This window comes from Nipponia nippon, unplaced genomic scaffold, assembly GCF_047370975.1.
Source record: "Nipponia nippon isolate SJK-2023a ecotype South Korea unplaced genomic scaffold, ASM4737097v1 scaffold_2, whole genome shotgun sequence".
Lineage (NCBI taxonomy): Eukaryota > Metazoa > Chordata > Aves > Pelecaniformes > Threskiornithidae > Nipponia > Nipponia nippon.
The window spans coordinates 33,391,181-33,417,247 of NW_028262336.1; the positions used below are offsets into that span (position 1 = coordinate 33,391,181).

The 26,067-nt window shown below is 43.9% G+C and overlaps 1 protein-coding gene across 1 annotated transcript in view; it reads left to right on the forward strand.

Moving 5' to 3' along the window:
- Nucleotides 1-828: 828 nt before the first annotated feature.
- IGSF5 (immunoglobulin superfamily member 5) overlaps nucleotides 829-26,067 on the forward strand; it is a 33,485-nt gene continuing 8,246 nt past the window's right edge. The window contains exons 1-8 of the mRNA XM_087757838.1: nucleotides 829-1,105; nucleotides 3,760-3,954; nucleotides 12,267-12,587; nucleotides 13,633-13,941; nucleotides 19,044-19,175; nucleotides 19,686-19,710; nucleotides 22,663-22,775; nucleotides 24,722-24,798. Of these exons, the coding sequence (XP_087613964.1) occupies nucleotides 3,897-3,954; nucleotides 12,267-12,587; nucleotides 13,633-13,941; nucleotides 19,044-19,175; nucleotides 19,686-19,710; nucleotides 22,663-22,775; nucleotides 24,722-24,798 (1,035 nt within the window). The 5' untranslated portion in view covers nucleotides 829-1,105; nucleotides 3,760-3,896. The remainder of the gene's footprint in view (nucleotides 1,106-3,759; nucleotides 3,955-12,266; nucleotides 12,588-13,632; nucleotides 13,942-19,043; nucleotides 19,176-19,685; nucleotides 19,711-22,662; nucleotides 22,776-24,721; nucleotides 24,799-26,067) is intronic.

Below are 26,067 nucleotides of genomic sequence, written 5' to 3' on the forward strand. Positions count from 1 at the left end.
AATAAAAAAGGGAAAAAACCCCGACTTGGGGACTATATTTTCCATTAAAAGATGGAAAACCAATTCAGTTTTCTCACCAGCTGCTTATAAAGTTGCACTTCACAGTAAGGGCCCATTTTGCAAGGTCCCTGAAGGCACCAGGGGGCCTGACCCTCCCTTGGCAGCCCACGGGGCTCCCCCACCCTGCCCACAGCCCAGGGCCCCACGTCAGCCACCTGGGGCCATTGGCCCCTGCCCCAGTGATGCCTCAGCCTGCCCCATCCCTGCCTCTGGCCCCGTCCCCTGGATGGGCCCCTCGGTGCCATGTCGTGGCCTTGTCTCCAGCCCTGTCTCTGTCTCCTTCAGCTCCTGACTGGACGCCCTGGATGGACCCTGCCCCTGGCTCAGCCTCTCACCCTGTCAGGGGCTGCCGATGGACCCTGACACCGACGGCTGTGGGTGACAGCGCCTGTTGGTGCAGGCACGGCCGGCGCGGGGCCCACAGGCAGGTGCTTCTGCTCCCTGCCATGTTGCCTGCAGCGCTGTAACAGCAGGACGAGCTCCAGCCTCGGCACAGGGCACCGACACACTCACCTGTGCAGTTACAAACCAGGGAAAACAAATCCTGCACCTCCCAACATGTCTTGGCAAGGCGGCGTGGCCATCCTCTGCTGAGACGTCAGACGGCGGCGCCCATCCAGCTTTTCAGGTCGGGATGGCGTGAAGTTTACTCCCATGTCTGTGTCATCAGCTGTGCCTTACTTCCTCCTGCAGGACCGGTTAAATATTAACGCAGCGATAGCCGTATTTGGGCGGGGGGAAGGGGAGAGGCAATCCTTACCTCACCATATCGCGGTGACAATGTCAGGGCTGGTGCCTGCCCCGGGGCCTGGCGGCTGAGAGGCGGCAGAGGTCGGCGCTCCTTCCCCGCGGCACCTCGGGCAGCCGGCCCCGCTGCCTGAGGAAGGCTTCCCCGGGGCGAGGAGGGGAGGGCTGGCCTGGGGCTCCTCGCCTTGAATGCTGCTGGCCTCCTCCTGTGTCCCCCGGGCGGAGGGTGCGAGTGGGGCCTGTCGTCAAAGGGAAAGCGGTGGGAGACACCCTCTCGGCGTTCGGGGAAGTGATCCAGGTAACCCCTCCGGAGCCATTATTCGCTTCCCAGCAGAAGGATCTGGCAGCTGAAAGATAATTTAACCCTCTCCCCTGCTCCTGCCTCATTAGGGAAGCCCTCCCTGGGCCAGCGGCAGTGGGGTGAGCTGGGGTGTTTTGCGATCCCCATCTCCTGCTGTGCTCCCCGGTGTTCAGGGTGGGTGTCCCCCGCATCGCAGGGTGCCCAAAGCATCGAGCCCTGCTCTGTGCTGGGATGGATCTGGCTGCTGCTCCTTTAGGGCGATGGTATCAATATTATCCCCTTGCTTCCGGCATGGATGCGGGAGGGAGCAGGCTCAGAGCCGTGCACGGCAACACTGGCGATGCCAGTCACCCCACGCACCTGCAGGGAAGGTGAAAAGCAGCTCAGGCCAAAACCCAGGTATTTAATTCATCATCGGCGAAAATATCTTGTTTCTTCTGGGGATCGGGTATATTTCCTGGCCCTTTGAAAGTCCATTTTGAAACAAAGTAAAACAAAACGTTTAGATCCCTTCCTTTCCCGTCTCGCTTTACTTCACCCCAAGATATTTACTGATTTTGGCCTGAATTTGGGCATAAGATTCTAGCAAGTTTATTCTTCTCCATAAAACTTTGCTCAGCTCAGCTTGCATCGGTGCAGCTGGATTTGTAAGCGGAGGTATGAAGGCTGCTGCCCTGGCCGGCGGGGTCCTCTCCATGCCTGTAGATCCTGCCTGGGATCACAGCCTCCTGTAAAAGGCCACGGCCCTGGCTTTTGGATTTGTTTCCTGGTGCTTTACTTGGGCTGTTTCACTTCTTATGACACATAATACTAGCTCTTAAGGACTACTGACTGATTTGTGTACGGGCTGAGAGCTATCACAGTGACAGAGCAAGGAGAAATCCCTCCAAGGTGTGCATGGCAACCCTCCCGCACACGAAACCTGGAGGTGAGAAAAAACCAAAACCTTTCAAAATGCACCGGGCAAACCCAAACCAGCCTACAAACTAGCGCCCCCCCCCCTCCCCCGCAAGTGAAGAAATCATCTCACAGATTCAGCTGGCAGCCGAGCCAGTCAGGTTGCAACTGCTGCAGTAAACTCAGTGAGACCCCCTGCTTAAAGCACCGAGCAGCGAACACTGCTCAGGTATAGCTTGATGCTGCATCTGGGCATGTTTGGAAAAACAGCAAAAATGCTTTTTTGTTGGTTGTGGTGGTGCAGCGGGCAGGGAAGGTCTGGACACGAGGCATTCCTCCCACCCAGGCACCCCATGAGAGGCACTGCCACCCACCCCGTGCCATCCCACCACTGCTATTTTCACAAAAGCCCTGCTGGGAATTAATGCAGGGTCTTCACACAAAACTGTGAAATGAACTGCTTACTTAAGGGCAGCAAAACAGCTGGGCCAGGGCTTTTTTGTTTCATGCCTTGGTGTGGTTTTGGTTTTAGCAAAAGGGCGGTTAAAAAAGTATGCTTATTACAGGAAACTCAGGGTGTCTCCGTGGTAATACTAATATTTCTGCATTACACAGAGCTGCCACAAAGAACACCCCTGAAATCAAAAACACTTTCCTGACAAGAAATTTTGGCTGGCCACAAAACCATATCCTCTGTCCTGTGTCCCTTTCATGAAGGCAAGCTTCAATTTCCCAACTGAGAAGTTTGTAAACCAAGCAGTACAATCAAACTCTCTCCCACATATTTTGAGGGGGAGGACAATAATATCACACAAGTGAATCACAAATGCTGGAAAAGCAGAAAATGCAGAAGTAAGGTGATGGCTCCCACCCAAGCTCTGTATCTTATATCTGACCATGGTGGAGAGCTGGTGGTGTTTTATTTTGGGGTGTAAGAGGCACTCTCTGGTTCAGAGAAATAATTCTGGGGACCTTCTTTGCACTAGCAGCCTTTCTGAGTGCTCAGTCTGGGGAGCTGGGAGGAGATTTGGCGTTTCTCATCCTTGCCCCAAGGCAGGTGGGACAGAGAGGCCAGGTGGCAGGAGCTGTTCCTCCTGGCCATGGTGGCCCGTGTGTGGTGAGGACCTGACGGGACTGCAGCAGCAATGATGGTACCAGGCTCTGCCTGGAAATGTATGAATAGGAATCCTAGTTTTGGAGTAAAGCACACAGAAAAAACATCAAAACAGACTTTTTGGATGTAGCGGTGCATTGGGATATATTCCCACTTCCTCTCCCGAAGGCTACTTGGCGCAGGAGGCATCAGTTTCTGGAGGGGGGGTAACAGCCCCTTTGTACGGAGGTCTGCTCCCCTATGACCCCAGGGGAGCAGCTGGTGCCCTGCGCAGTTGCCCTGCATGACAGTAAGTGATGGAGCACAGGGTTCATTAGTCTGCCAGGACGCTGCTGGTGGCACGGACGGTGCACCCACAATGCACATGCAATTGCGAGCAGCTTAGAGAATTATTTTTCCCAGCTGCTCATGATTAACTTTAATGATGCAGATGGAGCTCCCCTGACACAGTCAATCCTGAAGCAGTAGTGTTGTAATAGCCAGGAGGGACTAAGGGCACAAGAGATGCAACGACCATAGGAGGAGGTTTCTCTGCTGAAGAAAGCTCCTCTACTTCTTTTGAAACAGTTGTTTTGAGCAAAGATACTGCTTTCCTCCAAACCCTCTCTCATTTAATCTTCTTCTCTTGTTGGTAATACAGGTAATACGTTTTATCACAAGACGCAAAGCAGCAGCTCATGACCGAGTTCCTTGATAAGTTCTGTCCTTCAGCGTCTTCTCAAATATGCGGTGACCACTGGTGGCTTTCTGCATTAGGGACCAGGAGAGAATGCTCCAATGGAGAGGTTCCAGAAACTTATTTTAATTCCTCTCATCTTAACTGCCTCACTACCAGGTAGGACACATTCATAACCCGTAAAATGAGCCACAACGGACAAAATGTGTGAACTAATTTTAAAGCCCTGTGAATGGCAGTTACTGTCAACATCAGGTTGAACAGTCAGTCCCAGAGGGGAATTATTTAAACTGTTTGAAATGGTTAAGTTTGCGTTTCAAGCCTGAATGATCTGATGGCTTAAGGTGGGTTTCAGTATGCAAGAGTGAGCAGTGGATGGGGTGGGGAGGAGATGAGGAGACTGCCCTCTCTCACTTCCACTGAGCAGGGATGTCCCACTTATTTCTCCCTCTCCTTGCGTTCATCTTCCTCCTGTCTGTTTGGGACTGCTTTTGAGGGGGCATCTGTAGACAACTCAATATCAGCAGCTGGTTTTGCTTCCAGAAATATGTGCAAATTATCATTTTTCTAGTTTGCCTCCAATTTACATTTCACATGCCTGAGTTTCAAAGTGAATTCAGATAAAAGGTATCTTGGTGGCAGAGCTTTAAAGAAAATGTGGATATGAAGTGAATAGTTGGGTAAGGGAGACAAGGATGATTTTTTTTTTTTTATTATAGTCTAGCTGGGGTTTTAACAGGCTCTGAAAGGAGGGAGCTGAAGTGGGATGAGAGGGAAGGTATTGTCATGGCTTAATAATTGGTGAAAGGAAACATAGTGCAGGAATAAATGAGTTTTCTGAGCAGAGTGTTGTTCCCAGTGGAGCTGCAGAAGGATGTGTGGTATTCAACAAGCTCTTAAACAACCTAGTGAAGAGGAGTGAACTGTGAGGTGGCAGACTTTGCAGGTGGTGCAGAATTACTTAGGGCAGCCAAATCCAAAAAGAGACTAGGAAGATTTGCCAAGAAATGTCATGATGCCAAGTGAGTAAGCAATAAAGGAGCAGAAAACATTCAATGCAAAGCATCACTTAACTGAAGATGTCTAGTGGGGAAAAATAATAAATATCTTGGAAAGAGAGTAAATTGCTGAAAAAGAGAGAAAATTTCACCACTTAGTGTCTTCAGCAAGGGAAATACAATGAAACCTGGCATTATACAGATCTGCAGAAAACTTATATCTTGAATACTGGATGTTTTGTTAGCCCTTCCATTTCAAAAAGGACGTATTAGTCTGAGAAAGGTATAAAGTGTGACAGAGGTGATCAAAGGTATGAGGAGGCCTTCATTACACTGGGATATTTTTCTGCCTGTGAAAAAGAAGAAACAGTAAAGATTTATTAAAATAATTAATTATATGGAGGTGAATGGTGAAATGGTTATTCACAACTTCTCATAACAAAAAGAACTAGTGGCAACCAGTAAAACTATCAGAAAGAAGGTTTAAGGCAAGCCAAAGAATGTGTTTTTCCTTACAGTATGTAATTAAATAGTAAAGCTCATGGTCACTGGATATGGGGGATTCCAAATTAAAAAAAAAGCTAGAAACAAATATCATGGAGGGTAGATCCATAGGTGCAGATGCAATCATTGGCTCCAGAAGTCCCTAGATCTCTTGGTTTTGGACACTGAGAAGTTATAAGAAGGAAGCTTCCATTTTTATTTGTTCTGTTTCTTGCACTGTCTTCCTAAGCATCCAGAGCAGAGTACTACATGTTTTAGAGGATTTCTATTACCCTTCACTAATGCTTTTAGTCAAACACTCCTGCAATGGGTGTTTTATTGCCTCACCCGCAAGTTGTACTGGGGTAGCAGGTGTTGCCCACACTGTGCGGGGCAGCCATGGGAGCACACCCCAAAGCAGAGAGAAAAAGTGTATTGTGGAGAGTCAGGTGTTGCTCTGGAAAGAAGTATTGCTGCTCTCAGGATATCAGGAGTCACAAGGCTGGGTGGTGTGGCTAGGCTGCCGAGACGGCTGCCTGGCACAGCCAGTTTGAGCATCCCCGTGGATGGGCACAGCATGCCCTTTGGCAGCAACAGCATTGCAGACCACAGGGCTGAACATGCAGTGCAGGGTCCCAGCCTCCTGCCAGGATGTTGGTGGTGGTGCTGCTGCGGTGCTCCCAGCCTGGGGACCCTCACCACTAGAGGCAAGAGGCAGTGCAGGAGGAGAGGAGGAGTAGTCCAGCAGCAGAGCCAGGAGAGGCTGCAAGGAACAGCTGTCAAACAGTGAGTAAGAGAAGAGATGGGAAGACACACTTGGGGCTGCGGAGAGGTTTGTATGCAGGTGGGTGGAAATTCTGGTTTTCAAAAAGCTCAGCTTCAGGGTTGTTGGTTTTTGAAATAAACTTGAGATGTGCTGAAGAAAAATCTTACCAAATCCAAACCAATTTATTGCAGAGCTGTTGCTGGAGCAGTGGGCCAGCAATGAGGCAGGGAAGGCAGAAAGACAAGGTGTGGTGAACAAGAGACTAAAGAAAGAGTGAAAAGAAAAAGGAATTTAAAACAGACTGGAAGGAAAAAAATGTAGAAATCCAAACAGAAGTAGCAGAGAACGAAGGGAGGAAGACAGAGACTAGACACAAAATCTGAAGGATAAAAGGCAGGGTTTATTGAACAGCAATACAGGTATAGAGGGAGAGATTATTCTGAAATATTATAATGAGGCTGAAAACAAAGGAATCGTTGTGCAAAAGGATACGTCCATCCTGTCCTTCACTGCGCTGCACCCAAATAGGTCACTTATAACAGAAGAAAGACAGGGTCAGGAGAGGAGAGGAGGGAAGGAAAAGAAGGTAGCCACGTCTCGATGCCCTTGTTGCTGAAACCTTCAGCATGAAAAAGTGGTCCTTTAGAGTTAGTTCAAGCGGGGAAGAAAAAACATTGGTGACGAAGGGCAATGGCAGTTCTTTGTCAAAAGAGGTTCCCTCAGTGCAGGCGTCATCCAGGGAAGGAAATGCACTTTTGTTTCTTCAAAACCCCCAGGGATGTGACAGCAAATTTGTGTGATAAAGGAGGGAATAAACAGCTTGTAAGGGAGTTGGTATATACTCTGCATGGTGTTGGGAAGGACTGAGCAACTGAAATACCATAAATACTTATCAGTTTAAGCAAACTTTCACCACTGGTGACTGCTTTATAAACATTTAATGACTTGCCTCAAAGAAGGTGTCCTAACTCAGCTTTGTTCTTCAAAAATCAAGGGGTAGATGCAATATTATGAAGACAGCCTAACATTTCCCTATTGCAAAGATGATATTTGCCTGAGTGGGATTTCTCATTGGTTGTGTGTGTGGAAGCAGATGTTAAACCAGCTGTTAAGAGCCGAACATGTAATTCCTGTAAAGTGCAATGACAATCTAGCCTGAGGCCTTAATTTGTCTAAAAGCAACCATCTGCAAGGTATTTTTTAAGCAGTATGTAAATAAAACTAGCACTAAAATTTTCTTCTTAGTGCAAGAAGCAAGGCCCAGCAAAAGGACTTACAGCACTGGCTTAAAGCACTGGTAACTGGCTTTAGGTCCCATTTCTGTCATGAATGTCCTCTTTGACCTTACATGAATTACTTTATCAGTGTTTGTCCGTGGATTGGACAATGGAACGCACTGTTGGTTCAGGACTCCATGTGCTGTTGCAGGATAAAAAAATAAAAGCAAAAAGATAAAGAGGCAAAGTTAAAACCACCAAAAATGTTTTGGCAGCAGGTGGAGAGGCTCATGAAGCTCCTTTTTTGGTTGTGCTGGGGCTTTACTGAGATCTAAATGGAGGCAAGGTTGAGCTATGTCCCACTCTTCAGTCCTCCTGCCACCCATAGGATCCCCATACCGGGCTTATGGACCTGTTCCCTAGCTCACAGAAGTCAGTGAAAGACCATCTATTGCTCCAGCAGATACGGTTGGTGGAAGAAGATATAGATCCTAACATGCCTATGGACTGATAAAAAATTATTATATTACATAAATGAAGGAATAACTCATCCCTACCTGCCTATACTGTCCTGATTGTCTGAAGAAAACAAAAGCAATATTAGCCATGTATTTTTAGAGCGGATGATCACTGATTATTCATGTTTAGGGATAAATTTCAAGACTATAATGGAACTCACAGACATGATCTCATAGCAAATGATTAATTAACAGCTATCAGTGTACTGAAAGTCACATCATTTATTCAGAGCCATGGCAAACCATGGCTCCTTAAGAAAGTGATGTGTTTGCACAGGCATGGAAATAAATTACAAATGTACAGAGATGAGTTTGCATTAAGAAGAGCAGTGTGGATAAGTACTGCAGACCCTGTTTCATGAGCAACTAAATGCATTTTGGTGTTAACTCTAAGGAAGTTTGTTCATGGTTGTGTCTATCATCATGGTAGCTGTTTATGTCCACTTCAGCCAGTCAGGAAGAATTAAAACAAAGTGTAAAAATCAAAAAACTCGGCACATGAACATGTTAGAGACACCATAGATGTACAGGGAGTAGTATTGTAAAGGCTGGCTACAACAGGAGTCAAGAAAAAATAGATAATGCAAAGACATGTTTGAGCTTAGGACAGTGTCTCAACCCTAGTAATATAAGTTATGAATAGGAATCATGACAACTGGATGAATGTCCCTAACATTCAGAAAGTGACAAATAGAAAAGAGAGGAAATGGCTTTTAGACATTTTGTTGGGTTAACTGTTTATAAAGCAATGTATTAAGGTATGCACATAGATTTGATTGCTGAGTTTGTCTTCAAGTTGTTTCATGTTTTAAAGCATTTCAGTTCACCTTCACAAGTCTGAAGAGAGCTTTGAATAAATGCTACTGGAAAAAACGAGCCATTTAAGTTGAACAGAAACATGCTTTACTGTATCTTATCTGGTTTTATTAACTATCAGTGGAAGCGAAGTTTGCTTTTCATTTAATGTTTTATTGCTCACACACAGATATACTTTGGAGAATGAGGTGCATGGCAGAGGTAACATAACCCAGGAAAGTGGAAAATTTTTGTAAAGGTTTTTGTAAACATGAGAGAACTCAGAGTCAGTCATACAAAGAACCAGGGAGAGCTAGGTTTGTATAATCCTGCAAAACAAAGAATGAAAAGGCTCTTGTCTGTAAATACGTGCGGCGGGTGGGAAGAAAGAGAGGAGCTATTTATATTAAAGAACAATTCTTGGCACAAACCTGGTTAGATATACACTGCCTAGGATTAAATGTGAGCTGGGAATTTGAAAATGATGTTGACATTGGAGCAATGAGATTACAGACCCTATGCCCTGGGTGCGTTCACTGAGGCTCTGGTTGCAATGTTGTAACTGAGATTGGGCTCTGTTTCCATTTGTACAACTATCAAACATGTCTTTTGTGTGTAACAATACAGCATATTCTCCCCTACTCATGACAGCTATTGACTGACTGAAAAATGAATTTTTCAATAACTTATAATTAATCAATTAATGAATAAGCTACCTAAAATATACAAAACCTGGGTTGAATGATACCTTTAAAAATCACTTCATTGACCTGCATACTCTTAGCAAGGGAGTGATGGCCATTCCAGACTTTCTTTCTCCTGGAAAATAATTGAACACTTATGCTCAGGCCAAATTTGCAGACACGGGGTTTTAATTAGACTGCTAAGGACTGTAGTATCTAATTGCTGTAATTATGCAGACTGCAGCCTGAATCGTTAGGGGTAGCACTGGCAGTCCTGGTGCTTAGCACGAATGTTTCCCAGTAAGTGATGAGGAACTCACTGGTGAGGTAGATCTCACTGGCAGGACTGCTTGGTCTGCAGAGAGCTTGTGAAATCTCCATCCTTGGAGATATTCAAAATTTGACTTGACAAGGCCCTGTGCAAATGGCCTAATGGTGAAATTAGCTCTGCTTGGAGCAGAGAGTTGGACTAGAGATTTCCTGAGGTCCCTTGCCACCGAAACCTTTCAATGCCCCCATCAAAGAGCAACTCTGTCACGGTGAGGTGCAGCTGACCGAGCAGAGCTTGTTCAGCCTGAAAATGAGATGGCGGCGGGGTCTCTAACGGCAGCTTGCCAGTACCTGCAAGGAGGTTGTCAAGAAAATGGAGCCAGGACAAGAGACAACAGGCATATGTTGAAAGAAAAGAGGTTCAGAGTGGACAAAATGAAAAGCTTCTTCCCCATGAGGACAGTCAAGCAGTGGAGCAGGTTGTCCATAGAAGTTGTACTGTCTCCATCCTTAGAGGTTTTCAAGCCCTGACTGGATAAAGCTGTGAGCAACCAAGTCCAACCTCAGAACTGATCCTGCTTTATCAGGGGGGCTGGATTGGAGACCTCCTGAGGTCACTTCCAACCTGAATTACTCTATGGCCATTTGGTCAGCTAGTCCTCCTTGAAAGGCATCAATAGTACCCCTGCCTTTGCTCTACTGGACATGGACATATCTTGCTTTGGGGAACTGAGCCAAAATCCAAAGGGATTCACAAGGAAAAAAGACTCAGAGAAGGAGGTTCCTAATTTCACACAAGACTGCTCTCTCAGGTCCTGTTCCCTAAGACATCAACTAAATAATATCTGGTTTGTTCTTAGAGTTTGAAGTTTTGTCCCTTGTGAAGACTAGGGTATATGATGTTCTGTCTCTGAGAAATACTTTAAGATTTGCCCGCCTTCAAAATAGCAACTATTTTCCCTCGCTATTTCAGGGACTCAAGTCACAGCTGCTGCTTTGAAAAAAAGGTTTCTGCCTTCATCCTTCCTTCACTTTCTGCTTGGTAGAATCGAGCACTTCTGCCTTCCCACATGCAGGGGATCCACCGTCTGCCTGGGCAACAGCTGCACGTTCATTCCTCTGAGGGCAACAGGAGGCCCTGGGTCTGTTGAGGAGGAAAGGAAAACAGAATGCCTTCATTAGAAATGAGGTTTCAGTTCTGAAGAGTAGTAGCCAAAATTCATACTACCTTTTAAGGAGAAAAACTCATGAATTACAGCAGCTCTGGCAAACAGAAAGCCTGAGAATGTGGGCAAGGACATATGTGATGCATGCATGAGAAATAAGGGAAGAGGCAGATGAATAGGGGAAAGAGCATGGAAGGATATATGCTGGGGTGGCAGAAAAGCAGTGGCAATCTGAGGTATGGAAAAGGGACTAGTTACCTACTCCTTTATTTATTTAAAGTCCAGAGAACTCATGTATTCTCCTATTTAATAGTGGAACTTTTTTCATTCAGCAAAATGATAAGACAGCTTTTTAGTGAATCACTGAAAAGAGAAAGTTAGGTGAAATTGGAGTAGGAGGAGGAGAGACCAAAAATCAAATGCATCCTTAAAGAAAACCATTTAATCTAAGCTGGACCTGAAAGATTATCATAGAATCATAGAATTGTTAAGGTTGGAAAAGACCCTTAAGATCATCAAGTCCAACCATTAACCTATCACTGCCAAGTCCACCACTAAACCATGTCCTCAAGCACCACCTCTACCCGTCTTTTAAATACCTCCAGGGATGGAGACTCAACCACTTCCCTGGGCAGCCTGCTCCAGTGCCTGACTACCCTTTCAGTGAAGAAGTTTTTCCTAATATCCAACCAAAACTTCCCCTGGTGCAGCTTGATGCCATTTTCTCTCATCCTATCACTTGTTACTTGGGAGAAGAGACCGACCCCCACCTCGCTACAACCTCCTTTCAGGTAGTTGTAGAGAGCAATAAGGTCTCCCCTCAGCCTCCTTTTCTCCAGGCTAAACAACCCCAGCTCCCTCAGCCGCTCCTCATAAGACTTCAGCTCTAGACCCTTCACCAACTTCATTGCCCTTCTTTGGTCACACTCCAGCACCTCCATGTCCTTCTTGTAGTGAGGGGCCCAAAACTGAATACAGTATTCGCAGTGCAGCCTCACCAGTGCTGAGTACAGGGGCACTATCACTTCCCTGGTCCTGCTGGCCACACTATTCCTGATGCAAGGAAGCTATTGGCCTTCTTGGCCACCTGAGCACACTGCTGACAATTAGATTGTACATCTCCGTCTCTGAACTGGTTAAGATCTTTTAATCTATATAAACCTGTACTTCTTGGGTTTGTAATGATTGGCTTGGGGATGCATTATAACAATATAGCATTTGACTACTGTTTACTCCTGTACGATTAACATTACTCAGTTGCAATTTCAATTCACCATATGTATCTTTTAACTACTTACTGACAAGCATTATAGAAAATGAGACAATAATCTTTTCCTGAAAGTATCAGGTGCTGACCGCTGTCGGAGGTGAAGTGCCAGCTCAGCTCAATCAATAGCCTTTCCTGATAAACAACTAAGTGCTTAATACCCCAGTGCTCCTAGTGAATAATACTATTTGAACCAGGGCGCCTGGCTTTTTAGCCTTAAATTGCTGGCAGTAAAAATTAAGTCAAAGGCCTTGGTGGTGGTGGTGTTGTATATGTATTTACAGATTGTGTTTTTTCCTTGCTTCCAGGTCTTGGCTTTTGTTACTCTATTATAAATGGCCCTACTAATGCAACAGTCCTCGCTGGTTCAGAAGCCCGCTTTAATTGCACTGTGTCAGTAGGATGGCTGATTCTCATGTGGCTATCCAATGGAAATCCTGTCCTCACTGTCCTCAGTTCTCAAGGAGCTGTTGAAACATTAGACCGCTTCACCTCTCAAAATTATACCAGTAGCGACGCGTTTACCTCAGAGCTCATCATCCACAACACACAGCTGAATGACTCTGGAAAAATTGAATGCAGCATCCAGCAACCTGGTCAGAGCAGCTTTGCGTTTCTTTCTGTTCAAGGTACGTGTAGCCATCAATAGAAAGCTATTTTATTATACTGCACTTAAAGGAATCCTCTGATGGATTGCCCAAATTATTCCTGTAGAGGAGTACATGCTCTCATTTACCATCCTTTGCCTCCTGTCCTCCTTGTCTTAATTTTACAGTCAAAGCAGGTTTCAGAGTCACATTCAGAGTGCCATTAACAAAGGTTTGAACTGCCCTTGTTTTTTCCTGTTATATCTCTTATTCTTTATTGGATTGCATTAAAGTGCCTGAAGGCTATATCAGGCGCACCAGCAGTTGTCAAAAATGATCTTTTGGCTAGAAACAGCATGGATTACCCCATATGCACATCTTTGTATAGGAACCTTCTGCTGTCTTTAGGGCAGATCTCCCTCCTGATTTCTAACTCAGGAATCAGTCTGTCTCCAGCTTATTTGAGTTTGATTTAATGGCATGTAGAAGTAAAGCCCTTGAGACACAAGGCAATACTCTTCATATGATTGCTGCTGCAAGCTACCATTTCCAAGGAACAAAAAGTTCCTGTGTATCAAGCCCCTGTGTATGAGACCTCTTCATCCTCTCTGAAGCATCAGTAGTGACAGAGTGCAGCCATTCAAGCAAGATCTAACCACCAGACACTATGCATTTGTCAAAGAGATGCTTCACGAAATGAGAACATCTCATCATCTACCTGTAAACCTTTCGTGATAAAACCCAAGCATACTTAAAATTGAGAGAGAAACACTGTTATTTCATTATATTGTATTTCAGCTGGAAATATATCAGGATGGCTAAAAAGTATAATTTCCTGCTTTTTATTGGAAGGGTACTGAAAGCCGAGACTTGTGCTTTAGACATACTGGACAATGTGTCCAGGAAGTTGCAATATCTGCATGTTTATATCATGCATATGGTATATCTGTGTTAATAATGATTATTTTAAAATTCATATCTCAAGGCATAGCTAATTCTGGGTAGCAAGATAAGATTTAAAGCTATCAGCAGGAAAGCAATGCAGCCAAATATTCTGAAGGAACAAAACATCTTTTCCCTCCTACAGTTAATGGATCTTTATTCATCAAAAATAGCACCCTAACAGTAAAAGAGAACCAAACAGTTGAAATTGTTTGTGAAGCCTTAGGATGGGCTCCAGCTCCAGACATTACCTGGATGACAAATGATTCTTTCATTGATAAGTCGAGGTATGTTACCCAGCAAAGTCAAGGATCTAATGACCTCCACAATGCCCTGAGCATCCTAACTTTGACTCCGACGGACACTGAGATTTTGACTTGTTTAGCTGACATAGAAGCACTCCCTAACCCTCAGAATGCAACTGTAACTGTTGTTTTTGTCAACTCTACTACAGGTAAGTGAATGTTCATTGTACTTTGCCTATACTATTTTCTCAGAACTGTGCTTTTTGTTTTGTTTTGCTTTGTTTTATTTTGAAAAGTCTTTTATTTGCAAATGAAATATTACCAGATGTGCAACGGTGATAGAATTAAGACCCAATAGTCATTACCTGATACACAGGGTTAAATTCACATATGGGAGAGTACTGGTACAAGTCTTATGAACCACAAAGTCCAGCTTAGGACTGAGCAAGGCAAACGAAGCAGTACACCTGCCACTCCTACTGTGGATCCACTGCTAAGAAAACCAGCCTTTGCTCCTTGATCGAGTAAACCTCTAATGAATTTAGATGTTAAATATTTTTGATTAGACCATGCCTGCCATATGAACATAATTTGTTAGACCTCATTTACTCAAAGCCAAACCTTCAGGTGAAATTGTTCTCCATAATATTTAATACCAGTTTTACCACTGACTTGGGAAAAAGCCCTGGATTTTACTCCCAGTTTCCACACACAACCCAGAATAGATTCTGTACTAGCACTTCAGATGCAAATAGAAAGTTGTCCATGTGAGCTGTGATCAAATGTGATGGAGCTGTTGTAGTAAGGTGGTGACATCCCCAGAGCTGCACTGAGGCTGGCACCTAATTGCAGATGGTAGCATTTATATGTAGGAACTTCTATACCGTATACCTATCATCAATCTACTATAAGAATGTCTTTTGTACATGGTGTATTCACCCATTACAGAGCAAGAATCACATCATCAAGAGAAGCTGCATATCTGAAAGTCTACTTAGATCAGAGAGCCATTGGGCCTGCTTTCCTCTTCCTGGTCTCTTTCGTGTCTTAGAGGAAAGTAAAATTTGTCCCGCAGCAACATATGTGGGATTCTTTAGATAGCGCATTTGGTTGCTTTTTATTGCCTTTTATTTAAGGAAATTCAAGGTCACTTTAATCCAAGCATGGATGTTGAGCAAATCTCTCGAGAACAGTTAGACCTTTGATAGACCCTAACTATTTTCGCTAATGTTGTCAGCATTTTTTGTAATGCTGCTAATCTTTGGCCTTATTGACATCCTATGAAAATAAATTCCATAATTTAGCACATTCACAGTATTAGGAGGTTTATCAGGAAAAGGGTGATTTTATCTGATCTGTGCTGCCAGTGTGGGACAAAGCAAGTGGGACTATCACTACAGGTCTGCCTCATAATCTGAGAGAATCCTATGAAAAATGTTTTTCTTTTCCAAACCATAACACAATAAGAGCAAGTAAGAGGAAGTATCTCCCTGTGGGTTAGCAGTGTTTAGTGCAGACAAGGGAGACAATACAAGACAATTTCTCTGTTGGGACTAGCCAAGTGTCTTAACCGTACGGTAGAGGAGTCTCAAGACCAACTCAACTTGAAGCACTAGTTGCATGGCAGGGAGCTGAGGATACTGGATATAGGTACACTGCCACCTATGGCGAGGTAGTCCTCCCTACAGTGACATCCCTTTTATTAGCCTTATCCTGTGGTATGGGAAATGCGTAGGTTATATAGAATTTTTTTGTGGTGGGTCTATGCATCCCCAGCTGTCTTCTGTACAGAGTAAGGCCTCAAATCTACATTCCTTTTCATGATGTGGTGAGTGTTGTGAACTTATAATCATGCTGACAGCTTCTCTTGGTGAACTGATTCTTCTTCTGTAATGGGTGAACACAGCACGTACAAAGACATGCCTATAGTGGATTGATGAGGGGTTTGGTATAGCAGTTTCGACATATAAACAACTGAGGAGGTTGAGTAACTATAACTTTTATTTTAAGTATGAGTCATTATTAGCAAGCCTTTTTCAGAAGTACTCGCTTTGTAGTGCAGTTGAAAAAGGTCATTTCACCATTCTTAATGTGACTTTTTGTAGTCAGATTGCTCCTAATTACTGACTAAGCAAAACAGAACTATCCTGAGGAAATTAATAAATTCCCCTGCCTACTCATTTGTGAAGTACTGAGGTATCCACCCTCAGTTTCCATAGCTACTCGTTGTAAATCAGAAGAGGAGAAAAACAGATGTCATGAAGCACAATTAGGATATAATTAGTGATTGTAGAGGACCATCATTCATTTCTCTTTGGAAAAATCATTGTGCAGCAGCAGACACTCAGAATTTTGTCAGAATATGAGAATATGAAGTCTTTAAATTATTAGAATGAAATAAAGACATGGCATTTACGGCAGACGAGGATATGTAATGTATATATCACACTTGAAATCTCAGAGCTTGTCTGACTTTTCATATACAGACTCAACCTTAGCTAGCTGTTGTCAGGAAAGACTACAACTAGCTTCAAACATCTAAGGAGTCCTTCCCAAAACTACTGTAATATCAATTTCAGCCTTCACTTAAAAGCTTGAGGAATTAAATTCCTCCATGTTCCTCACAAGCAATACCTGCCCATTCACAACAACTGCAACCAAAAATCTGAGCCCTCTTCAGCCACCCATCTCCTGGTCAATGAATGTCCTGCCTTGCTGCACCTCTAGATCAGCCATAATCTCTGACCTTTCCATACAAGGTGATGCATTTTTATGTCAGTCACTTCCCCTCCAGAGGTACCTCACTCACAATGGTGTTTGGCTGAGCCCCGGATTTGGGAACTCCTATGGAGTTATCCCGGCAGATGCATTCACAGCGGTGTCCATGGCAGAGTCCCTTAGCTGGGCCCAAGCTCTCTTCAGCATCAGTGTTGACTTCATGTGGCCTTTGACCTGCAGAAGAGGAAGACAGGGCATCTGCCCTGAGCCTGATCTTCCTTTGCTTTTTAAGTTAGCCAGAAAGCTCCAAAGTGTCCAAGAAGCGATGTACAGCTTTTCCGGTCTCTCATTTCTCCTTGATCACCAGCATGTGCCAGGGAAAATCCCCTTTTCTGCAGATACTTTGCCCAAGTAAATTTTTGGGCAGCTTTGGGAGGAGCCAGAGATCGGGATAGTGGCAAAGGATGGGCCCTATAGAATGAGGAAGTGGCTTCATCCACACTAAGCACCTCATGGAACTTGGTGTGGATTTACTAATGGGGCTAAAAGGGATTTAATGCCCTCCTGCCTTAGGGCCCCTCTCTTGCACCCCTACTTGCGTGTTGAGCTGGCAGCTCCTGCATTCATACCTGCTGGTCCCAGCTCCATTTTCTTTCTGGATCCTCCAAAACAGAGGAGAAACTACAATGCTGAAGAGCTGGGAGTGTTTGTGTTGTATCCAGTCCTTCTTGCTTCAGCTCTGTAGATCCTCTTTTGGCATGTAACCAGAACCTGACAGGGATGAAAATACCTTGGTGTGGCAGCCAGCCTGGAGGTATGGGCCAGTGCAGGTGTGTTTAGTTCCTCCCTTCACACTAAGGTTAAGCTTTCCCCTATAGCTAAATAGCTGTCTTTCATATTTTAGGCATCTTGAAATCCCTGTGGCATGCTTTATGGAACAAAATATGACAAAATATAGATATTTGCTGCAACACTTCTAGATAAAAATATTATGAACAAGTTTATTATCAATTGTAATCACAATTGATTACAACCTACAGAAATAACTACTAGTTTGCAGGTTACTGAGTGCTTGTTTTCTCTAATACTCAGAAGAAATTCAAAACATGCTGATTGAGCATTAGGATTAGAGAAGGCTGGAATGAATTGCTTAAGCATAACGACCTGACCTTTGGAGAATGCAGACTCCTATCAGAGGTTCAAGCCTCGTAGGAGGCTCTGGTCCTGTGTCTTTGCAGTCTGAAACCTCCAAACCCCAAATATATGCCCCGGCAAATCTGTAGATAGAAAGGATTTACTTCTTTATTCTCTGCCATAGGTAAACCAGCAGACACTCTGGTTCACACATCAGGGGCGTAGCCCTGACACAGCGCAGCTACCAGTCACCTGCATTGCTGCGGTACCTTTTCCAGAGGCTGTCAGCTAAATGTAGCCATGCAGTTGTTAACTGGGACCTCTAATGAGGAAATGACAATCATAAACCCAGTGCAACAGAATGGGTTTTGTCAAGTTTGGATGTGTCTCTCACCTGTAATTTGGATTGGAAGTTTGTTTCTAAACAGCTGCCAAAATGACTTTGGGGCTGCTTTTCAAAGGGTAGCCAAATTAGAGATGTTTCTGAAATATTTGGTCAAAATGAAAGGGCAGGATGATGTGACAATATCAGAACCGACATCTTCCTTTTGTATCCAGTGGTGTGAGAAATACAGGGTATTTTTTAAATTCTGTGCACGTGGGAGCTCTTTAGGAAAACTGGTCATAACAACAGATTTCAGCAAGATACTGAATTATCTTGAAATGACCTCATTTAACTCTGTAGATTACAGCAAAGACAAAAGAATAAGTTAATGTTGTGAGAATGTCAGTAGTGAAGATGGATTCGTAGCTGCATATTCCCAAACGGTGCTACTCTTTACAGGTTTTGCTCTTTGCTGCTCTTTAAGTGGATAACAGATTCCCTACCAAGCATGTCCCAAAATCAAACACCTGCTGAAATCAGTGACAGAAATCCCAAGATGAGATTCATGAGAAAATCATATCTACAGGCTAGAGGTCTCCATCTGTACTAGTCACATAAGACTATCGCTGTGGTCTGTGGAGAGAAACGGACACTTCTTCAGAGCTGTTCATCTTATCCAAAGGGACACGTACACATTTGGCCAAATGAATTGTACCCCAAAATACCTATTTTCTCTCCACTGACAACAGCAGCTAGGCAAGATGCATAGTATCTGCAGTACAGACATCTTAAATTGAATTTTAACTCCTCTCCCCAACCCCAAATGTCTCCAAAGGATGTTGGGAGGCCCAGTATATCTACAAAATAAAGCTTAGGTTGGAAGATTGCAAGCCTGTCTTTTTCAGAAGAGAAGTAGCTGTGGGAAAAGTTACAATTGCAATAAAGAACTTGCATTTGGAAACATATTAAATTCTTGGGCACCATCCATAAATACAGAGTCTGTCATTTGGAAAACACAGACTCTGTGTTAAATAATCAACAAGCAGTTAACAGCTTCTCACAGAAAAGGTAAATATTCTGAAAAGGATGTTTTGAGGCTCTGATGGTAAAATGTTTCTCCATTTAATTTAACAGAAAATGATTACAGTGAAGACAACGGAAGCACGCGGGTTATTGTACTTGCAGTTGTGCTTTCATTTGTTGGTATTATTCTTCTGATCATTATTATTGCGGTTGTTGTACGCTGCTGCTGCCTAAAGAAGAAACGTAAGTGGACATTCATAATTGGTCTATACATTAAAAAGTATCTTCAATTAGATATAAAGCTCCTAGTTGTGTCAGCTCTGGTGCTGTGCAAAGACCTGTAAGCAGAAGTGTGAGCAGACAGATCCTGCTCTTAACCATGACCCGGTTAAGATGCTCCTTACTTTCAACTTGCTGTTTCTCTTATAAATTGGTTCCAAAGCAATCAGTGTCAGCCATTCACATTAACTGCAAGTGGGTCGTGTTTTTCAGGAATACGTTAACTTTCAATGACGTTTAGTTCCTAGTTCTTTGTTGAAGCACACCTTCAGTGCTGCGTGCCTAATTTCCAATTTCTGTCTAAGCTGTTCGACAGGGACGTTGCACAATTTTGTAAATAGGGAGGAGAGATGCCCCTGTGGTAGCTGGAACACAGTGCATGCTCTAAGAGGAGCTCTGTAATAGGTCACATTTTAGTTTCCTGCATTTTAAACACATTGCCTTTTTTTTCTTTTTTTCTTCTTTCTTTCTTAGGATCTACGTATCAAAATGAAATAAGGTAAGTTTGATGAGGTGGGAGAATTTTTCCTTTTAACTGAACTCTTTCAGGCTGTCGCAGCAAGGGCCACAGCCGGCAGCAGGCTGTGAACTCTCTTCCCACGATAAACTGGGTGAAAAGAATCAAAATCCTGCAAACGCTGCCTCTCTGATTTAGCAAGCACAGACATCACAAACGGAAAAAATACACTCCTCCTGAAGCTGACGGGCAAAGCAAAGACTTAAAAACTGCCTATACCCCTGGCTACCTGCAGGGTGCCGGCGATTGCCCGCGCCGCCACAGGGGGTCACTGCGAGCCCAGCGGCTCTGCCGGGGCTGCCGCGGGCGGGGAGGGGGGACCCGGACCTCCCGGCCAGAAGCAGCCTTGCCGCCAGCTAATTGGGATAGATTGGCAGGCAAATTAGCCCGTCTCCCCGGCTCTTTTAAGGTTCGTTAGCGTTCGACTGATAAAAAATTAATTAAATAAATAAGGCTGCCCCGATGATGAGTGTCAACACTTAATCAAGTGATTATCAGACGCACTTGAATACAAAGCTGTTGGTACATCATTGCATCGAGTTGGAAAACCTTAGAAATCATGAGCTGATGGTTATCAGCATTAAGATCCTATTTATCGGTGCCAGTGCGGCTGTGACAGACACGTCAGTGGTGCTATTTGGAGTTATTTTTTCTAAGCTTCTAGGGAGCATTGTAAATTCATACGCTGCCTAGGCTTGCAGGGCTTTTAACTCCCCATCTCTTAATGAGTTTACAAAACGTTACACCACTTTGCCTCGTGCTTCAGTAGTACCTAGCTTCATAAACGGCCTCTTGTGGGGAAATTTTGTGAAGGCCTGTTGACAGATTTCCATTTATGCAGCATTTTATTGATGCGAAACAAAATAAGGATATTAGGTAAGCACTACTTTCTCCTGAGGAAATGATGCTAATTATGCCATACCAGTACCATGCTATGCCATACCAGTAAACTTCCATGTGATTTCTTAGTTTGTGATGTTGAATTGATCATTTTACCAAGTGCAGCTATATAAATAGAGCAGGACTAAATCAGCAGGGAATGGGAGGCCAAAAGCAGGTACCACTTGTGTATTGGTTTTGCTGTGAACAAAGTGCTACAAAGCCTTTTTGCTTGGATTCTGACTTGGGTCTGCCTAAAGCCTTCTGCAAGGGTCAACCCTGCTAAAGCCAAATCAATTGAACATGCAGGGAAGCATCTGCCCAGCAGTGGGGACTGGTACGGCCAGGTCCGTGTCCGTCCCAGGACCCTGCCTTGCTGATGCAGGTCTGCACAGTGCTTTCTTTCAGATGAGATGAACAGGTCCAGAACAGGGCATAACGTTACGTTCTCCCTATTTCTTTGAATCTGGTCTGGGCAAATCCAATTATATCTTCATGACAGAATGTGTGTTTTTAGATCTCAGTACAGCAAAGCTCCTATTTTGCCATTAACTGTAAACACGAGTTGTCGTACTGACTTCATAAACATTGCTTACACTCTGAAAGTTAAGCAAACACTTAAGCAAATACTTAAGCACTGGGACGAGTCCAGGCTCTACTGCTTAGCTTGGACTTAGAAACTCAGTGTTGACAGTTCTGCAAAGTTTTAGCATGTGTAAAAATGACACTGAAATCACAGGAATTATTTACAATCACTTACAGATTTTGTAGATTCAGGTTTTTTTTTTTTCTTGGATGGAACCTACCTGCAGTAAAAAGAATAATGGTTGTCCAGATTTTGGAAGCTGCATTGTAGTAGTAGCAAAGAAGTAGTGAGACCGAAGATATATTGTTTTACTTCCCACATTCATTTTTAACTTGGCTGGCTATCCTTCTGTACCTCCCACACTTTTTTGTAGCTGCTTTCAATTTGGCTACTACACTGACTTTGCTGAGATCTAAGGATCGGATACAATCGACAGTATAGTATCATGTAACATGTGGAGGTGGTATTCCTAAACAATTGCTCTTGTCTTCTAGCAACCATGACAGGTTTCTTAGTGGTATCTAACATGTTAACCTCCTAAAAAAGCCACGTAGTCATAGCTGGCTTGTCAGATTTACATGCGCATCAGTAATGCTCATCTGAAGCTCTATGGGCCTGCAAAGTAATTCCTACTAAACATAAAAAAGTAAATGCAGCAGTTTCCACAAATACTGCTAACCGTGAATATTTCCCCCTTCCCCTAGAAATCCCTGGGTTGTCATAGTGCTGCTGTCAATTTGTGCTTGCCTCACCAGAAACCTAGGCAAAGATGGACCTGGGACTATCCCAGAGGGGAGTCCATGGTAGGAACAGATGAATAGTAGCGTCTCTTCTAGCATAAGAGTTTTGAGTAAAAAGGCACTCTTTTCTCGCTGTGCAGTGCAGCTATTCAGGTCACCGTTCTGCAAGTTCAGAGATGTGTAACTTTAAGCAAGAAAGTTCTGTCAACTTCACTGTGGCTACTCTCACTTGTAAAGTCCATTTCAAAGTGAAAGATTAACTTTGGAGTGTACAGATGAATCACTTGGGAGCTAACTGTGGTGATATGAGATAACATGCTTTGTTTTTGCAATTGGGGGGGGGCCTCAAATCACAAAAATGATGAGCTGTCATAGTGACCTAGCTGGTGTTCCATTATTGGGCCACTGAATATCCTGTAATTCAGAATTAGAGATAAAAAATAATTTCCTACAAAACCTATGATCTGTAAAAGAGTCTTCACTCTTTGAAGATTGCTCACTTTATTTTCCTGCTTTCTGATAATGCAGCTGATGGAAACTTCCTAAATATAATTTCACGGGTAATACTTATATGGGACAAGATTTGTACTAACTAATTACTTGGAAGGCCCAGATATGTTTTGCACCTATTTTTTCATAAGTAAGACTTATAATTTTTTCTCTGTAGCCTACTACCTCAGAGTTCTCATATCATAATGAAGTTCTAATGACAGGCCTTTTTATTTTTAGAAAAGTTTCAGCTGAGAAGAAAAAAGACGGCGATTTGGAAAACAGGCAAAGACATGGTAGTGAAAATCAGGGATACATTCCAGAGGAACTGGGGAACACAGAAAAAATCCCAAGTGAGTCTAAGCTGGTGAATCACGTATTGTCAAACTGCTTCTCAGCATAGGCATTTTGGACAACATGTCAAGCAATTACATTACAAGATTTCAAAATACTTTGTGAAGGACTTGTGCTTGGCCTGAACCTCTTCGGAACATTTTGGATTTTCTAGAGTATGGCCCTTCAAAAGTATTGAGAAAACATCAAAGTTCTTTGCGGTGGAATTTAGTTTTAGTCCTGGGCTGTTTTTTTTAAATGCCTTTGTTCTTCCAACTATCTTCTGGGGCCAGAGGTGGGAAAACTGGATTCCCATACGACAGTCAATTTAGGCAATATTTTGCAGTTGCTTTGTAAAAACAAAAAATCCACCACCACCACGAAAAAAGAACAAAAAAAAAGAAAGAAAGAAAGAATAAAAGGCAGTTAGTGAACTACTATTTTACTGATAAATGCCTAAGGCATTATAAATTCTAGTCCTTAAGCACAAAGACTCTTCAAAAGCAAATGTAAATCCCCACCAAATCGTTACCCACCACTTGCATTTATAACCACATTATTATCAAAACGTTTAATCAAATACTTAATGACATAAAATTATTGTGCAGAGTCTATAATCCAGGCATACATCCTTTTCTCTCTAACGAATAAATTGTGAAGAAATGAGTGCAGTGGAAAGATTTCAAGAGCATGTGGTGTTGTAAAATGTAGCACTTATAAAAAATATAAGGAAAACTAAGTAAACCTGGACAAATTGATTCTACTGGGTCCTAGACAGGGTCCTTTAATATTTGTTAGTGTGTTGGGTTGATCTTGGCCGGCCACAAAGTGCTCACCAAGTCGCTCTATCACTCCCCCTTCTCAACAGGACAGGGGAAGAAAATAAGATAGAAAAGCTCATGTGTCAAGATAAAGGAGGGGGAGATCACTCATCAATTACTGTCACGGGCAAAGCAGACTCTACTTGGGGAAGATTAATTTGTTGCCAATTAATAACAGAGTAGGATAGTGAGAAAGAAAAACAAAACTAAAACCACCTCCCCCACCCCTGCTTCTACCAACACTCAACTTCCCTCCTAACTCATCTACCTCCTCCCTACAACCAACAGAGGGGGACAGGCAATGGGGGCTGTGGTCAGTCCATAACACATTGTCTCTGTCGCTCTTTCCTCCTCACACTCTTCCCCTGCTTCAGCGTGGGTTCTTCCCACAGGCTGCAGTTCTTCACGAACTGCTCCAGCATGGGTCCTTTCCATGGTACAGTCCTTCAGGAATGGAGTGCTCCAGTGTGGGTCCCCCACGAGGTCACAGTTCCTGCCAGAAAACCTGCTCCTGCATGGGCTCCTCTCCATGGGGCCACAGCTCATGCCAGGAGCCTGCTCCAGTGTGGGCTCTCCACAGGCACACCCATCGGCTGTGGCAGGGAGTCCTCCACGGGCTGCAGGTGGATATCTGCTCCACAGTGGTCCTCCATGGGCTGCAGGGAGACAACCTGGACCACCATGGTCTTCTCCACAGGCTGTGGGGGAATGTCTGTTCTGGCACCTGGAGCGCGTCCTTACCTCCCTTCTTCACTGGCCTTGGTGTCTGCAGGGATGTTTCTCTCACATTTTCTCACTCCTCTTTCCCAGTTCCTGTTGTGCAGTGTTTTTTACCCTTTCTTAAACACATTATCACAGAGGTGCCACCAGTGTTGCTGATGGGCTCAGCTTTGGCCAGCAGCAGGACCGTCTTGGAGCCAACTGGAACTGGCTGTGTCCGACACGGGGACAGCTCCTGGTGTCTTCTCACAGAAGTCACCCCTGCAAGCTCCTCCCCACTACAAAAACTGTGCCATGTTCGCCCAACAAGTTAGCTAGAGTTTGGCTCACAATATTAAATCATATTTAGCTGTTTTCCTGAATGGCTTGTGGTTCATGCCATGGTGGACACCGAATAACAGTAATCTTGTATATTCTTGTTACAGGAATTGCCTCTCTTCCCCCAGTGTCTTCAAAGTTCACTGTGCCTGCTGCAGATTTACATACCAGTTCTGTATCAAAGGTAATTGTAATACTGATATCTTGACCTTTTTTTTTCATACAGTGTGTATCGTACTATATCCAGACATAGATTTTGGGTGGAGGTAGACATTTATATGTCAATTACAGCTGTAATCGGGTAAGTGGAATGTCCCTTCAGCATTCCTGAATATTTGATTTATAAGGATAAGTGCCCTGGGTGTTAGCCTTGGATTTAGATTGATTTGGGGGGGGGGGGGAGGTGAGGGAGAAACAACCCCCCCTGATATTTGGAAGAAATGTCTAATAAAGCTTCTGTCACATCTGTTCCCCTCAGCACGCTGCTACATCTTCCCCTCCACCTCCCAGGCTAAAGTTACAAAGTCACAGACTTCCCCTCATAGAATCACAGAATATCTCAGGTTGGAAGGGAACCATAAGGCTCACCACGTCCAACTCCTTGCTCCTTGCAGGACTACCTAAAACTAAACCATATGACTAAGAGCATCATCCAGATGCTCCTTGAACTCTGACAGGTGTTCAGTCAGTGTCTGCTCTGTCCTCTCCATTGCTTTTCATATCTTTCCTCCTCCAAATGTCAGCTAGGCCTTTCTGCTGGCCAGCATGATGGGTAGCCCTGGCTGGGACAGACTTCCCATAGGTAAAGCCAATTGTCTTTTCATCGTTGCTGGGATTAAAAAGTCTCCTTTATTACCATTAATTAATTCTTTCAGCCTTGCCAGCCGAAGTAACTCTGGTTTGGCTTTTGAGAATTCACCTCTGTGTATATTATGCATTAAACCATTATAATGTGGAGGTTTGCTTTGCTCTGGGCATGTAATAATTCTGGACAGCTGTTATATAGGTGCCTTTGCCAAAGTGGAGGTCTGCAATGTTTTTGTTGTTCTCCCCAGTTGCTAGACTGGAGGAGATGTGGATATAAGATGAAGGCACTGTTGAAGGTGAGGTTTGAGGTTCCTTTGTAAACAAAATCCAGTGCAGATACAGTAAATAAATGTGCATTTTCTCTGGATCATTTCTTGATTGTACTTTCCAATTACACTTCCACATTGTAGAAGTTGCTTCAGCCAGGAAATTTACACTGATCTTAGAGACCTTTGGTATCTCAGCAGTAAACGATGGAAGGGAAAGCATGCAGCCAACACCCAGTCCACCCTAGATCTTTGCCCCCTTTCCACGTGGCTAACACATAAAGAAGTAGAGCTCAGTGTTTATTCCTCTACTTGTTCTGTTCCCAGTCACCTGCATTCTGAAGGGTGGGGCTGGGCTCTCTTAGCTTCTAGCACAACAG